Source organism: Drosophila subpulchrella, unplaced genomic scaffold (assembly GCF_014743375.2).
Source record: "Drosophila subpulchrella strain 33 F10 #4 breed RU33 unplaced genomic scaffold, RU_Dsub_v1.1 Primary Assembly Seq35, whole genome shotgun sequence".
NCBI classification, from domain to species: domain Eukaryota; kingdom Metazoa; phylum Arthropoda; class Insecta; order Diptera; family Drosophilidae; genus Drosophila; species Drosophila subpulchrella.
The window spans coordinates 288,207-305,637 of NW_023665574.1; the positions used below are offsets into that span (position 1 = coordinate 288,207).

General features: G+C 40.1%; 1 protein-coding gene across 1 annotated transcript in view; it reads left to right on the forward strand.

The window, feature by feature from the left end:
• The window catches only part of LOC119559717 (UDP-N-acetylglucosamine--dolichyl-phosphate N-acetylglucosaminephosphotransferase-like), a 43,941-nt gene extending 26,771 nt beyond the window's left edge, over nucleotides 1-17,170 (forward strand). Inside the window, exon 2 of the mRNA XM_037872780.1 lies at nucleotides 16,849-17,170. Coding sequence (XP_037728708.1) covers nucleotides 16,849-17,170 — 322 coding nt within the window. The remainder of the gene's footprint in view (nucleotides 1-16,848) is intronic.
• Nucleotides 17,171-17,431: the final 261 nt, after the last annotated feature.

The following is a 17,431-nucleotide window of genomic DNA, read 5'->3' on the forward strand; positions in this document are numbered from 1 at the left end:
TGTTGTTGCAGACGCTTTATCACGGATCAAAATAAATAACTTTGCGGAAAGTTATGAATCGGTCTCAGATCAAAATACGCAGCATTCAGCAAAGAGTAGTTTTGAGAATGTTATACAAGAATCCCGAAAACCCTTAAACCAGTTTAAGCAACAATTGGTAATAGCAACGGGGAGGTGTACAATACATGAGTCGATAAATAAATAATAGAGTATGACACTATAGAAAATTTAAGGGAATACATTCCACCCAATATAACAATAGGAGTTAAAGATTTTTACAGAATTCAAAAACCACTCAAAGACAATTTTATTTGTTGAACGTTGATGCACTTAGAGCAGTACAAAAAAGTGGCCCAAACGACACCAAGCACGTGCTTGTTACGCGCGGACCCATTTTTATTTTGGGCAAATACGGTTCGCGAGGAAGGTACATAGAACAAACAAGGACTGGACAAAACATAGATCAACAAGACTAAAGCAAATGAGCTAAGATTTTAGTTTTTAATACAGGGATAGAGGTTGAGGAACAAATTAAATGATATAGGTTGTTATAATTATTACAAAGAACGCGAAAAGGCTCATGCTGACTAAAATTAGATGAACATCGTGGCAAGATTATAGGATAGTAGTTTCGCATTAGTCTAACAGGAACATTGAAAGTAAGGCGGCTTACCAAATCTACAGAATCAATATCGCCTCTGATAAGATTATTCATAAAAATAGTACCAAGCATAGTTCTACGGCTTACTAGACTAGGCAAATTAATTAAAAGCAATCTACTCGAGTAAGAAGGCAACCTGACGTTTTGATCCTAGTTCAAACCACGTAAGGCAAAAAGAAGAAATTGTTTCTGTACGGACTCTATACGGTCAATGTGCACTTGATACTGAGGACTCCAAACGGAAGAACAGTATTCCAAATTAGGACGGACAAGGGAGGTAAATAATAATTTGGTAGTGTATGGATCATCAAATTCTTTAGACCAACGCTTTATAAACCCAAGAACACTCATAGCTTTATTTACAGTAGAGGTTATGTGGGAGTCAAATTTAAGTTTAGGATCTAGGAGAACACCTAAATCGTTTACTGAGTACATTCGGTCCAGGGACATGTTCTGAAGAGAGTAACTTATGAACGTTGGCGTACCCCTATAAAAAGTAATAACGTTGCATTTAAGATAGTTTAAATTCAAAAGGCTGTACTGACACCATTCCTGGAATCTATTAATGTCTGACTGCAAGCAGAAACCAGACTCAATATTTTTATATGAAAAACAAAGCTTAACATCATCAGCATACATTAGTACACGAGAGTGAGTTACTATAGAGGGAAGATCATTTATAAACAGAGTAAACAGCAAAGGGCCTAAATGACTGCCCTGAGGCACTCCAGATGTCACATTGATCATCTTGGAAACAGCGTTTTTGAATAAAACCCTCTGAGATCTACCATTCAAATAACTTGAAATCCAAGTTAACAGATTATTCGGAAACCCGAGCTGATCTAATTTGAATAAAAGAAGAGAGTGGTTTACAGAGTCAAAGGCTTTACTAAAATCTGTATATATAACGTCTGTCTGCAATTTTTCGTTAAACCCATCTATTACAAAAGATGTCAATTCGAGCAGGTTAGTGGTGGTCGATCTTCGCTTAACAAAACCATGTTGACACGGCGATAATAAAGAGGAGCACAAATGTTGCAACTGAGAGGTAATAATGCGTTCAAATATTTTAGGAATTGCAGACAATTTGGAGATTCCTCTATAGTTCTGAACATTAACCTTCGCACCCTTTTTGTGGAGTGGAATAATAAAAGAATCTTTCCAGATAGTAGGAAAAACAGATGATGAGATAGACAAATTAAAAAGTTTTAGAATGGGTTTACAAATAGTTCGGGCACAAAACTTAAGAACACACCCAGGGAGTCCATCTGGCCCCGGAGAATAGGTTGGCGTTATAGTTTCTAAATCACTTAAGAGAGAACTTTCGGTGATTACAGGAGAAAAAATACAATTTGCCCTGTTTAAGTGATTAGGGTAGCTAGAATTAGACCAAGAAACAGAACTATAAGTAGATTGGAAGAATTCAGCAAATAAATCTGCAATTTCGGGATGCGTAGATGCCTCAATAGAGTTTAATCGTACAGATGATGGCAAGGCTGAAGACTTTCGCTTAGCATTGACAAAGTTATAAAACTGCCTTGGATCCTTTGAAAATTCAAATTTACATCGGTTCAAATACATGGAATAGCAATGACTGTTAAGTACATTAAAATTAGTACGAGCCACCACATATCTTGAAAAATCGGATGGCCTACCCGACTTTTTGTACTTTTTATAGAAGTTTGTTTTTAGGTTTCTGAGTCTTTGCAACTGATTGGTAAACCAAGGAGGCCTGTCTAACTTAGGAGCAAAACTATCAGGAACACATTCACAGAAAAAAGAGTTTAGGACACTATAAAATAGTTCCGTAGCACTTTCAATATCCAAGCAATTATATAAATTTGTCCAGTTATATTGTGAAATCAAGGTGTTGAGTTTACTAAAGTCACATTTACGAAAGCATCTACTTTTAGTTGGTGAAAGAGAAGGAGAGAGGGTATCAACGCAGGGAAGACAAATTGTAAGTTCTAATGTGGGATGATACCGGTCTTCTGGCATAACTAGTGGGTCAATTCTAGATACCGTGACTTCAGACGGATCTAAAGCAAATACAAGATCTAATTGTCTGTTTAGAGAATTACGTATAAAGCTAACTTGCTGTAATGATAATTCTAACAGACCGTCAACGAATTCATGGTCAGATAAGGGGGTAGAGACAAGTGAGTCAGTGGAAAGGGACCAAGAAATGTCAGGGAGATTGAAATCACCCAAAGCAATCAAAAGATCCCTTTCGGAAAGATGAGATAAAACAGTTTTTATTGCAGACAAATGTTGCTTATAAATTGTTAAGTCGGATCCAGGTGGAATATAAGAACAAGTTACATAAATAGAAAAAGATTTCAAAGAAACTTTAACACCAACAAATTCTATTTCATTGGGATTAAGAAAGTATATCCTTTCCGATGTTAAAGTAGAGGTAACGGCAACCAGCACCCCACCCCCCCTACGAGGAGAGCGATCAGTTCTATACGTACTAAAATTTTTGGACAGAACTTTAGAGTCTGATATCTCCGGTTTCAGCCAAGTCTCAGTAAAGGCCAGAATGTCTTCCGAAAAGGCAGAGGAGTCAGCATAAAGCTTAGGTAGCTTCATATTGAGTCCCCTAACATTTTGATAGGCCAAAAATAAACTGCTCAGTTTTTTGGCGCAGGTACTGTCGTGGAAGGCCTATTATTAGTTCTCCGTCTGTTTGGAACAAATTCTTTAATGACCAATTCATCATTAAGCCAAAAACTTTTAGAATTTATTACATTAAATACTTCCGGAGGAGCAGATATTTTAAAGGAAGATATCCTACGAACATATGGAAATTTAAACTCCTCCACTGTGATGTGTTGAGATGGGAATTCCTGTTGTATAAATTCCAAAACATCTGCAGATGTGGTTTCAGGTGTTAAACGAGACACAAATAATTGCTTCCTATATGGAACAACCGAGAGGCTCTTTCTTCCACCACCAGCAATCTGAACATCGTTCATCTGATTATTGAGACTAGGGACTCCTATAGAGCTAACTTCCACCGTAGGCACAGAAAGCTGCGTAAGGTTTGAAACGGTAGGCTGACTAGCAGAAACAGGGACTCCAGAGCTTTTGGTACCTATGGGTACTGCTGTCACAGAAGCTTTAGGTCCCCCAGCCCCAGTGGATGCCGACATTGCTGCCGTTACCGATCGGGTAAAAATATTGGAAGCTAAGTTGGGATTTGGAACTGATGCCTTTACTTGAAGAGATTTTGAAGGAGCAGTCTTCTTGCGTTTAGGTGACCCTACTGACATTTTTTTATTATCAAGGTCCGCCTTAAACTCTTTAAAATCAGCAACTACGCTCATGAGTTTATCGAACAGTTTCATAAAACGATCATTGGTCAGCGCAACATAGCCATCCAAATCACGATCTATTTCCACGCATGAGGCACAAGTCCACGAAAAACCAACACGCAGATCAATATAATCTTTTACTCTGCCAACAAGTCCAGTACATTTTGGGTGTATGACTATGTTGTAGAGACGACAGTAAATAAAAACGTCATTAGGTGACGATCCAAACTGACAATCTTTTTTGCCACAAAAAAGAGCCATTTTTAATTTAAGAAAAAAAGTTATTAATAAAACCAAAGAATCAAAAGAATTATAAATACCTCACTTAATTTGACACTGGGATCAAACAAATACAAAATGTAGACACACAAGAACACAAAAGTATAAGAGCGCGTAGAGACTTAGAGAGCGAGAGAGCGCAACAGAGTGGCTGTCGACTGAGCGTGGCTTGCGAAACACAAACAAAATATACACGACAACAGTTTAGACGACAAGAAACGGGAGAGAGATTACAAGAAGGTTATGGGAAACAACAACAAAAGCTATTGAAACCAAAGCACCACAGCGTACAGAAGTTACAATAACAAAATGCACGGGCTAAACACAGAGTTTGGTTTTGTTAAAATTTCTACAATAAAATAGACAATTAAACATCAACAGACGATTTAAAACACAAGCACGGCTGGTTATGAAGGACTAAGTCACAAAACAAGGCACCAGTATTACAGATATTAATGACAAATTGACAAAAATCACAGAGCACAAGATAAACACAACCGGTCACAAGCGACGCTAAATCGATTTACATTTTTATACACTAAGACATTTGTCCAGGATATCGAAAACGCTGAAGACAGATCTCTCATTATCACAGAAACTCATTGTACAGCTCAAAGAGGGCTTGATGAAACATATAAACAAATAACTAGACTTTATTATTGGCCTAATTTATACAAAAAGCTTAAGGAGCTTATAAAGAATTGCACAATCTGCAATCAAAACAAATACAACAGACACCAAGTACAGATTCCTATCGGTCAAGCACCTATTCCAGAGAGAGAAGGTGAAAATTTGCATCATGACATATTTTATGCCCAAAATCTTATATTCATTACCTGTATAGATTCGTATTCAAAATACTTAGTCGTAAAAGAAATCCCTAATAAACTAAATATAGAAAATAAAGTTTCAGAAATTTTACAACAGTTTCCATTAGCCAAATCTTTGATGATAGATAACGAACCAAGTTTTTCTTCATCCCAATTTAAATCTTTTGCACAAAAATATGGGATATCTCAATTCTTTGCAGATCCTCGACATAGTACGTCCCACGGACAAATAAAAAGGGTAGACTCTCTCCTATCCACAAATGGGTCATAAACATGTCATAAAAGGGATTCAAGCAAGAGCTACCCGAACATGCGCACCTGTCCATTACCTGACCGCAATAAAAGGGGCACATGCACAAGCCTAAAGCGCACGCTCATTGACAAGCGCAATAAAAGGGACACATGCACAAGCCTGAAGGCGCACGCTTATTGACAAGATCATGGGCCTCACGCCAACGACCTCACGGCTGACTGCTAGCTCTAGTACGTCCCATAACACCAGTTTACAAAAAAAAATCGATGAAATACGCCTTCTAGGAAACCTTTGTTTTCCGGTAAGGTACATCTCCCTGATTAAGAAAAGGGCACTTAAAATGTTTTCTATGGTACCAATTTTTTTTAAGTGTGAAAAAGAAGAACTTGGTGCAAGTTGTAATGCATAACGTCAGTTTTCTTGCTATTAGTGCTGGGCAAGCTAAAAAGTATGCGATTGCAGTTACGACGAAATCATTTTTATATATTTTTAGCAAGGAAATAGCAAGGAAACTGACGTTATGCAGCACAACTTGCACCAAATTCTTACGTTCCCCAATACTGAAAATTTAAAATAATGTTTAACTGTCGCTGCACTCGAATACTGATCTTGGGTATATACCTTTAAAAATCTGTAAATAACGATTTACCAACGGATTGTCGTGATCAAGTGCGCATTTTCTCCGTTAAGGATCAGCCTTCAAGAAAACAACATAAAACTAATTACGGTTTTTAGGCGTGTATTTTTAAAGAGCCATTTATGCCAGCGTTTTTGCAATTTTTCCAACATTTTTAACTTTGACGAATTGTAGCTTTTCAACTAATGAATGGATCTCAATGATGTGAATAAGAAAGTTAAAGGGCATTCTATTACCTGTAAAATGAGTCTTTGATGACCGAATTCGGTTTATCAGAACTCGAGTTAGAAAATAAAAACGTGCGAAAATCGTTTTTTACACTTTAAAAATAATTGGTACCATAGAAAAAATTTTAAGTGCCCTTTTCTTAATCAGGAAGATGTACCTTACCGGAAAACAAATGAATGCGTATTTCATACATTCTTTTTTTTAACTGGTGTAATAGGGGTTGAAATCACGACCGCGCAACAACTCGCAAGTAGCCGACATATCTTAGACAAGGAAATATTTTCCATTCTCCGTACCCGTAATTTTAACTCGAAATAAAAAGTCAGAAGATCATTTTGTAGCGTAATAATACATTTATTCATTTATTTTGGTATTGCGAACATGTTTTATTATATATAGAAATTAATTAATTAATACGTCCCACGGACAAATAGAAAGGGCAGACTCTACTTTAACAGAAATTGCTCTCTGCATTAAAGATGAGCTTAATCTTATTGATTATTCCGAAATTATAATTAGATCAGCACAAAAATACAATTTAACAATTCACTCAATATCCAACCATCGACCTTTTTATATATTATTTAATAAAATCAAACACGATGATATTCATTTATTTATTTATTTACTTATCGCCAATGGATATATCCTTATCTGGCTACATATGATTATCTGAAATCGATTATTGAATTGAAAATTAATTAAAAATTTAATTATTAATTGAAAATGAATTAAGAAATATTCTCTAAGGGTTTGCCTTAGCATATCTTTCTCGGCCCCCCAACTGAATCTAATGCTAGAAGGTTGTTGGGGCGGGGTGGCTTGATCGCTGAAATAGATAAAGTCCCAGGAACGGAGGGTACGCAAAAAAAACACGGATGTAGGTTGGGGTTTTTCGCGCGACGGGCATAGGTGTTTATTCGTACACTTGGAAATAAGAACTCCTTAAGCCTAACTTAACTTAAGCGCTCCAGAGCGGAGCCGAGACTTAGGGGAGAGATGGAGAGGGAGAGCGGACGGCAGTGCGAGCGTGCGAGATGTAGACATCTGGATAAAACTGCCGCTTGACACTGCCTCCTTAAATTAAACGCCCTTTTGACGCAAACATTCTCCCCCCTTGCGGGGATACCCGTAGCAAGAACCTCAGTTTAGTAGGCTCAGGAATACGTTGGAAGTGAAGATCGGTCGTCCGTATGTAGGAGAGTGTGGTGGCCCTTTCCACACTTGTGGCAGTGATGACCACTGCGGCAGGAGTCCTTGGAATGTATGTGAGCCAAGTAATTGGAGCAGTACTTCTGGATATGTACTTCCTGGAGCCGATTCTGGGGGCTTAGCCGTAGAAAGTGGTGACACTTCCGTAGAGGATGGATATTTTGGCAGACTCGGCATTGATAGGATTTAATACTTCGAGTACGTCTGCCATCCAAGGCGGGGTATGGAACCCAATATTCGGATGGAGGGGGATAGGGGGAACTTTTTGTACGGAAACTTGCGTTGAATAGGACGAAATGGTGTGTGGAACTGAGGCGGATACTGGCCTTGGAGGGTCGGATGGAATCGGCAGAGTAGTGGGACCGCTGTTTCGATGCAGCAATGTGTGATGCCGATCTTGGCAAGTGAGACAGTTGTGAGCGCTTGTGCAATCCCGGAATTGATGGCTGCTTGCAAGGCAATTGGAGTACATTTGCTTTCTTTGGATATAGGCTAGGCGATCGTTTACCGTCATTTGTAGGAAGCGTGGACATGTACGCACGGGATGGTTCTTTTTTGAGCACAGATCGCAGCCTTTGGGTATCGGAACTAACCTTGTGTTGAAGGAATTTATTTTTGGAAATTCTGCCACTCGATTTGTGTCTTTGGACTGGACGTGGAAGAAATTGGCAGTTTGGAAGCTAACGATGGCCTCAAGAGTTCGATGGCGCTCCATCAAATAGGAATCAAGCTCAAGCCACGTAGGAATTTCGGCTTAATTTTGGATGGATTGCTCCCATAATAAGAGAGTGAGCTTTGGTAGTTTTGTCGAGCACAAATAAACCAGGATAGGATCCCAATTCCCAATTATTCACAGTGGCCTGAAAGTGGATCAGGCAGTCAGCTGTGGCGATAAATCGGGTTAAAGCGGATTTGACTGATGTTGCCATGACGTAAAAGTAACTTAAAATCGGGCTAGAATCCAATTGGAATTTAGGAACCAATCAAGATTGTAAATATATACGGTCACAGTGTCGGATAGGCAGAGTCAATAAAAATTTAATATATCGGATGGTCGGACTTATTTAAAGAATTACGGTCTTTAATTTTGTTGTGCACTGGCGAAAATATCAATATACGTATGTATGTACACTGTACATATGTACATATGTGGGGTGCGAATAGCGGAATAACGCTGCGGGAATTGTAAAGACCTCGCTTATGTTTGTTTGTCGGTGCGTTTGTTTGTCACGTGCACATCTAAATTGCAGACGATTTGCTGGAGTAAATTTGTGGATTTTGTAACTTTGTTTTTAATTTTAGAAATATTTTAGCCGTATTTGTAGGTCGAAAAAAGTAGTTGGAGTGGACTGCATTAAAAAGAGTAGTTAGAGTGGACTGTATTAGAATATTTATGTAAATATACACACGCAGCTGGAACACAGTAAAAAATAAGGAGTGCAAATCTTAAGGAAAAATTTTATGATCGGAAATTTTACTGTGGCTGAGCTATATTTTACACACAATTGGAATTGAAAATATATTTGAGAATTATTTTAGTTAAATAGTAGCACGAAAATATTTACTGGAATTGTTTCATGTGTACAATTGTGGGCAAAGGAAACTGGAATATTGTCGGGCACAAATAACGGAATCGAAATACATATATTTATTGCCGTTGCGTCTTTTGGATTTAGACAATATATCAAACAGAAAGTTAGTCGAAATAGGGTTCAAAAAACTGGCTGTATGACCGGCAAAATATCGACATATCTTAGTCAAGGAAATATTTCCCATTCTCCGTACCCGTAATTTTAACTAGAAATAAAAAGTCAGAAGATCATTTTGTAGCATAATAATACATTTATTCATTTATTTTGGTATTGCGAACATGTTTTATTATATATAGAAACTAATTTTATTCTTTGATTCCGGCGATTTGCATAGAAGAAGCAGGCGCACGTTTCCGACGTCATTTCAGGATTACAAAATGTAAAGTGTTCACCATAATTCGTAGTTTTGAGATCATGTCCATCTCGATTCATGAACATAGATTTTGTGTTTAGAAGGTATTGAAAGTGCTGACCAATTATCTGTTCTTTAAATTGTTCAATAAATTGGTTAAATTCCTCATGAAATTTCATTTTTTTAATTTTGTTTTTTTATAGGTCTTTACACATCTAGTCTCAACTTTAAAATGATGTATAATAATTATTTTATTGTTTTGGAGCTACTTCTAAAAAAATGTCAAAATAATGTATGCATTGTTAATAGCACAAACCCCGCCCTTAAGGTGTGTTTCACAATAGGGAAACTGGTTTCCTTTAAACCTGTTTAATGACGGACAACCCATTTCCTCTATCTTAATCAGCTGACGACTCCCAAAGAACGTCTGTAGAAATCGTTTCTTTTCCGCACCTTTCCAAATAATTTGATTTGCGCTTGTTATTGTCCTTAGATACTTTCGAGTTTGAAAAAAACAGTTTTCTCCATCGTTCCAAAAAATTTTGTGATGTGTATTGGTCAACCAAATTGCAGTCTTTCGAGATTTTGTATTTAGCAAAGTAAAATCATATGGTGGTTCTATTAAAAAACAAAGGAGAACGCTATAGCCGAGTACCTTGACTATCAGATACCCGTTAGACAGCTTAAGGGACCAAAGGGAAATGGAGATATGCAAGCAGCAAAGCGAGATTTAAATGCGCCACCTACCGGAGGCACACATACTTAAGCGTTTTGGGCGTTAGAGTGGGCGTGTCAAATTTTTTTTTTGGATCAATCGATAGGTATTGACGAGACCAATACATTTCAGTAAAAATTTTGTATCTAGCATAAAAATTCTGGGCGCCACAGATTTAGGCGGTTCGCGTAACAAAATTGCGCTGCGTAAAAATGGTTGTCACTCACGATTATAGTAACTAGATTGAAATCTTGTATACATTTCATATAGGTGAGCATACTGATTCTTACTAAAATCAACATTAAGAGTTTGAAGTTTGATAAGTTATTTGTGATAAGTTCTCCATTTAGTGTAAATCCAATTATGGCAAATATTTGTTTTCGCGGTTAGCCGATAATTTCACATTCCAGCTGTGTTGACTCCCACACCCCAACTTTGGGTTAACATATGAATACCAACTCCGGAATGCGATTGGTAGGCTTACACCACTTTTAATAATATCATACATCTTAATTTTTGCAAAATCGCTCGGAGTTACATGGGGAATTTTTCAGGTTATATTCGTCATTTCCAGCTTAAAAGACTGTTCATTTCTGGGTTGTTCAAACACATCACCAAGATTCTTAGTTAGCATCAACACTAGTTCATGTTTACATTTTAACAAAACTGTTTTTATAATCCTCAGCAAATCTCAACCAAATTTTAATGGTACATAAAAGTTGAAGTGGGGTCCCGTAGAAACTTCGTCTCCACTGCTCCATCCAGAATTTAATAGATTTTGACTTTGAAGATTATCCAGAGATATATAATTTTTTAGGGTAGTACTCATATTGACATGGACTTGACAAGTTGGACACGTTGTATTTAGTTGTTACCTAGGAGTATTTTGATGGTTACTTTCTGTTTAGTCTTGTTTTTGGATGGTTATTTATGTATAGTATCTGTAAAGTACTTGGTTTTGGATGATTACTTTTTGTATAGTATCTGTAAATTACTTGGTTTTAGATTGTAACTAACTGTTAACAAGTGTTATGAGTTGTTATAGTCTCTCATTAAAAATTATCAAAGCATACAAACCAACTTACCGTGAACTATAATTACCCGACCGTCATTAAAGTCACATGCCCAAGACCTAAGGAGCAGGACGTCTGATAAGATCATACATCTCAAGACCATTGATAAGGGATGAAGTTACGACCGTGCAACAACTCGCAAATAGCCGACGTAGCTCATTTAACAAAATAATTTCCCTTCATTCGTACTTGTAGTTATACCCGTTACTCGTAGAGTAAAAGGGTATAATAGATTCGTCGGAAAGTATGTAACAGGCAGAAGGAAGCGTTTCCGACCCCATAAAGTATATATATTCTTGATCAGGATCACTAGCCGAGTAGATCTAGCCATGTCCGTCTGTCCGTCTGTCCGTCTGTCCGTCTGTCCGTCTGTCCGTCTGTCCGTATGAACGCTGAGATCTTGGAAACTATAAGAGCTACAATACTGGGATTAGGCATGCAGATTCCTGAGATTCCTGCGCAGCGCAAGTTTGTTTCAAAAGAGTGCCACGCCCACTCTAACGCCCACAAACCGCCCAAAACTGTGGCTCCTACAGTTTTGATGCTAGAACAAAAATTTTAACTGAAATGTATTGTTCTCATCAATACCTACCGACTGACCTAAAAAAAAGTTTGCCACGCCCACTTTAACGCCCACAAACCGCCCACAAACTTCAAAAAATCGTAAATATGAACGCGGATATCTCGGAAAATATCAAAGATAGAGAAACGAGATTTCAGATTTAGATTCCGTAGGCTTGAGCGCAGCGCAAGTTTATTACGCGAATATGCCACGCCCACTCCAACGCCCACAAACCGCCCAAGTCTGTGGCGCCCACAATTTTCATGGTAGATAAAAAATTAAAACTGAAATGTATTGGTCTCGTCAATACCTATCAATTGATTTAAAAAAAAGTTTGCCACGCCCACTCTAACGCCCACAAACCGCCCAAGCCTGTGGCGCCCACAATTTTCGTGCTAGATAAAAAATTTTAACTTAAATGTATTGGTCTCGTCAATACCTATCGATTGATTTAAAAAAAAACTTTGCCACGCTCACTCTAATGCCCACAACGCTTAAATCTGTCTACCGCCTGTAGGTGGCGCATTTGCTGCTTGCATATCTCCATTTTCCTTTGGTCCCTTTAGCTGAGTAACGGGTATCTGATAGTCGAGGTACTCGACTATAGCGTTCTTCCTTGTTTTAATTATAGTCAGAAAGAAATTTTGTAGGATCATTTAATATTATTTTATTTATTTTATTATTGTAAACATATTTTATTTAGTTCATAATTAAATATATATTATATATAATTATAATTAATTTTCTGACTCCTCCCTCTGTAAGAAATATATGGGTTGGTAACCTTCGTTCCAAACGCATATTTTCGCTTTCTCACAATTTAATGTTTCTCAGATGTTGGATTATTTTTAAAGCATTCATTTGTTCAGTCAGAAACAAATTTAGTAGGATCACATAATATTATTTTATTTATTTTATTATTGTTAACATATTTCATTTAATTCATAATTAAATATATATTATATTTATTTTTAAATATTTAATTTTCTGACTCCTCCCTCTGTAAGAAATATATGGGTTTTTAACCTTCGTTCCAAACGCATATTTTCGCTTGGTTCCCATAGTTAGATGTAAAATAATTCTCACAATTTAATGTTTCTCAGATGTTAGATTAATTTGAAACCATTCATTTGTTAAGTCAGAAACAAATTTTGTAGGATCATTTAATATTATTTTATTTATTTTATTATTGTAAACATATTTTATTTAGTTCATAATTAAATATATATTATATATATTTTTCAATATTTAATTTTCTGAATCCTAACTCTGTATGAAATATATGGGTTGCAAACCTTCGTTCCAAACGCATATTTTCGCTTGGTTCCCTTAGATAGATGTAAAAAAATTCTCACAATTTAATGTTTCTCAGATGTTGGATTATTTTTAAACATTATAACATATTTCGAAGGCATCTTTAGCTAACATAGGAGCGTCTTTTAATTTAATTTCTGATTCAAGTATATGATAGAGGTGGTGTGACCTGGTAATATCTGTTTTTTGTTGCCAACTATTTTTCTAGTTCTAGTTTTCTAGTTCTATTCTATTTGTATACTATTTGTATGAGTTAGGCATCATTGTCTAAGATTTTGAATAAGTTTAATAAACTCTTTAATAACAAAACTCATCTGGTTTTCGTGATTCATGATGGCGGTTGAGCTGCTTGGACTTTGATTACTAGCTCTTGTAGATCAAGAGAGTTTGGAGACCAAGGGTGGAGATCAAGAGAGTTTGGAGACCAAGGAGCGGATAAGGAGAGAGTGGAGACTTGCCGGGCAGAACACGAGTGCCATGTGGGGTAACGGGACTCCACCGTACTTTGGACTCTCCCGTGAATTTTGGACCGGGAGAAGAAGTGTCACATCTTGGCAGTGGAGCGGCACACAGGCGCGCCGCAAGCATCACGGGAATCAGCGGGACGGCAGCAGTGGGCAGAACATCGGTTGGAAGCGGTACATGAAGGACAAGTGGGTCAACCAGGAGTCACGGACTTTGGACCCGGAGGGGAGAGATCCAGCGGGCCGTAGGCAAAAGGGCCCTCTATAAGGCCACAGAGCGCTGGCAGCTGGATCAGTCGATCACGAGGAGTCAAACCGTCAAGATCAATCAGATACCAAAGTGAACAATCAAACAACCCGATATTCTACAAGGGAGCAACAGCAATTCGAGTCGTCGGAAGAAGCAGCGCCGTGGGAGCCTATGAGGAGCAAAATTGCTACGTCGAGACGTTCGGGATTGGGATACCAGGAATCTCCGAATTGAGACGCAGGTAGCTAGGGTCCAGAGGGCATCACACGGCTTGGTCAAGGCGGTCGATTAACCCTATCAACAAAGTCCTGGCCTTACGCCTGGAGAGAGTATAACAAGCCAGAAGGGAGAGCGGTCGACCGGTACGGTCTCGAGTGAAATCGTCCAGGAGAGCCCTACGGTTTCGACTTGCGAGGTCCCGGAGCGGCGTGCCCGAACCCCAAGTATAACAAGCCAGAAGGGAGAGCGGTCGATCGGTACGGTCTCGAGTGGAGTTGTCCCGGAGCGGCGTGCCCGAACACCAAGTATAACAAGCCAGAGGGAGAGCGGTCAATCGGTACAGTCTCGAGTGGAGTTGTCCAGGAGAGCCCTTCGGTTTCGACTTGCGAGGTCCCGGAGCGACGTCCAGCCGCGCAGCCAGCACCGCCAGGAGCACTGCGCGAGATAGCGTCAGCAGCAAGCCAGCCAGCACATCACGACAGCCACGCAACACAGAGCGACCCACGCGGAAACGTCCCGGACCAAAAGCAAAAGGGTGAGGCTAGGGTGGAACGTTCGTTTACACTAGGCGTGGAAGCGAAGTAAAGCGCGAGGCAGCTTCCTGGCGTTCCGCCTTGACTGTCCGCGCGGACTGAGCAGAAACCCCAGTGGGACCATCCGGGGCAGAGCAAGGGACAGACGGCGGTGCGTCGAAAGGAGTGAATCTGGAGAGCGCAGTCTCTGTTCACCCTAGTCTAAGAACGGTGACGCTTCCCTAAGCCCGTACGGCTGATCCCCCTCGCGAGCCCGAGTCGTTACAAGCAGTCACCGAGATAACGCGTCAGGGACGAGCGGCGAGCGAGCATCTTCAGGGAGCCGCAGGATTTCTGGGAGCCACAGGACTGGAGCACCGTGTCAACAAGGCGAGAGGTCGTCGAGACAACCAGGACCGTCGAAAGTACCGCAGGCCACAAGTGTCGAGTCAAGGCCGACCAAGCTACCAAGATATTTGTATTAATATACCCGCAATAAACCCACTACGAACCCGTGAACTCTGTGCTTTCTCACTGAGCTTCTGGGCCGTCACGTTTATATAAATTTGGTGGGAAGAACACACAATCTACTGAGCTAGCCGCACGAATCTCGTAGAGAGCAGACCACGAAAATCAGTTCGTTACATCTGGCGCCCAACGTGATTGTCCCAGCAGTTAAAGCAACTTAAACAGAATGGGAAAGATGTGGATCTACCGGCTTTAAAAGGAGGACTTCGCCAATGTCGCACAGAGACTTAATGCCAACCTGGACGGCAGATTAGAAGACATGAGAAAGGCATTATCCGAGTATTACTCAGAAACGGATAATGACCCACAACTCGTCGACATCTGGGCTGAGTTGGAGGCTACATGACACGAAAAAGCCGGCCCTAGCATCACGTTAACGAATGCCAAAGGGGACAACCTAGTGGCAAACCTGTGCGTTGACAACTTACAAAAAGAGGCAAACAGGAGAGAGTCAAGCCAAGACGGGAAAGTAACAGCGCTGATCTCGAGACCCAGTCAGTCAGACTATGCAAGGATCACCAAACAGGTCCGCGAATGGTCGTTCAGGTTCGACGGGGCTGAAAAACCGTTCGAGTTCCTGGAGCAGGTGGAATGGTCCGCCAACACATACGGCTTGGAGTTAGACATGATTCCCCGAGCGATGCCGGAATTGCTTAAGGGAAAGGCTTTGAAGTGGTTTATCGCCAACAACAAACAATGGAAAACCTGGGCGGCGCTTATAGATAGTTTCCACACATACTTTCTGCCGAGAGACTTCTTCACCAGGCTGGCGGATCAGGTCAGGCAACGAAAGCAGGGCTTCAGCGAGTCGTTCAAAGACTACATGATCAACATGCAGACGATGGTGAGGCCACTTAATTATTCCGCGAAAGAGACCCTAAGGATCATCAAGGAAAACTGCACCCCCAGTCTAAGGATCTTCCTAAGGGCGTACAAAGTGTCGGACCTGGACACGCTGATGATATTAGCAGACGAGTATGAAGAACTCGAAAAAGAGCGGGCAGCGAAGATGTCGCAACATGGAAGATGTGCGTTCCAAAAGCTCAGATGCAAATGGCTGGGAAAATGCTGACGCAGGTGCCAGAGGAACCATGGGCTACGGTATGTGCGGACTGGTAACTGCCGCGTTCGAAGCACGGCAACCAAATGCTGCTGGTATTGATAGACCGGTTCTCCAAGTGGACTGAGTTGGTGTTGCTGCGAAGCGCGATGGCCGAGTCCTAAAATAAAGCTTTTAAAGAACGCATAATCGCGAGGTATGGGGTCCCCAAAAAAAAGTCTTAACGGACAACGGAGTACAGTTTGCCAGCAAAATTTTCAAGAGTTTCATGGCCGAAATGGGAACAAAAGCGGCCGAGGGGTTCGCAGCAAAATTGGCCCCAAGATACGACGGACCTCACCAAGTCATGGGTTTTGAGTCACCAGTAATCTGCAAAATACGACACATAAACACAAAGAAAGAGCGGACCATCCACGTAAGCGAGCTGAAACAGCAACAAACGGAAAACACAAGCGAGCGGTTACAGCAAGCAGACACAACAGACGCAAAACAACATTGAAAGTCCAAGGATTCCCGAAGGATACTACGAAAAGAGTCCAAGGATACCTCCAAGGATTCCCAAAAGATAATACGGAAAAAAGTCCAAGGACATCTCCAAGGATGCTCAAAGGATACAACGAAAAGAGTCCAAGGATACCACCAAGGATTCCCAAAGGATACTACGAAAAGAGTCCAAGGATACCTCTAAGGATTCCCAAAGGATACTACGAACACACTCCAAGGATACCTCCAAGGATTCCCAAAGGATACTACGAAAAGAGTCCAAGGATACCTCCAAGGACTCCCAAAGGATTCTACGAACACACTCCAAGAATGGCAAGACGGACCTGCTCCACATCAGCACCACAGAGTTCAGCTTGGAAGATCTCAACACTCCGGTGCGGCTGATGGTCACAGTTTTGCGACAATTGCGACTTATTAGCTGGCATACCAAGGCGGATGGAATCGTGAGGACAAACAACTTTACCCTCATCAACTTTGTGCTAGTCATTTTTGGACCTGTCCATGAAAGAGTGGTTACGCAGATGCTGCTGGGATTCCAGGTGCTGTGCACACTGATCGCTCTTACCATTCGCTATCCCCTGGCCAACTACTTCTACACGAAAACGTAACCCTCGATCCTGTTGTTTATTGATTCAGATATTTATTGTAGTAAGCCTTTGTAAGTTAACTATACAAACAGAATACATTTATTTAATGCCTACACAAAATATTTCCCGAAAGTAAGTCGTAAGAAAAATCTGTATTTCACTCGTCAACAAAGAACCAACCGAATCACCTCAAAAAAAAAAAAAAAAAAAATACCTCCAAGGATACCCAAAGGATACTATGGACCGACTCTAAGGATAACTTCAGGGACTAGCCAAGGATAC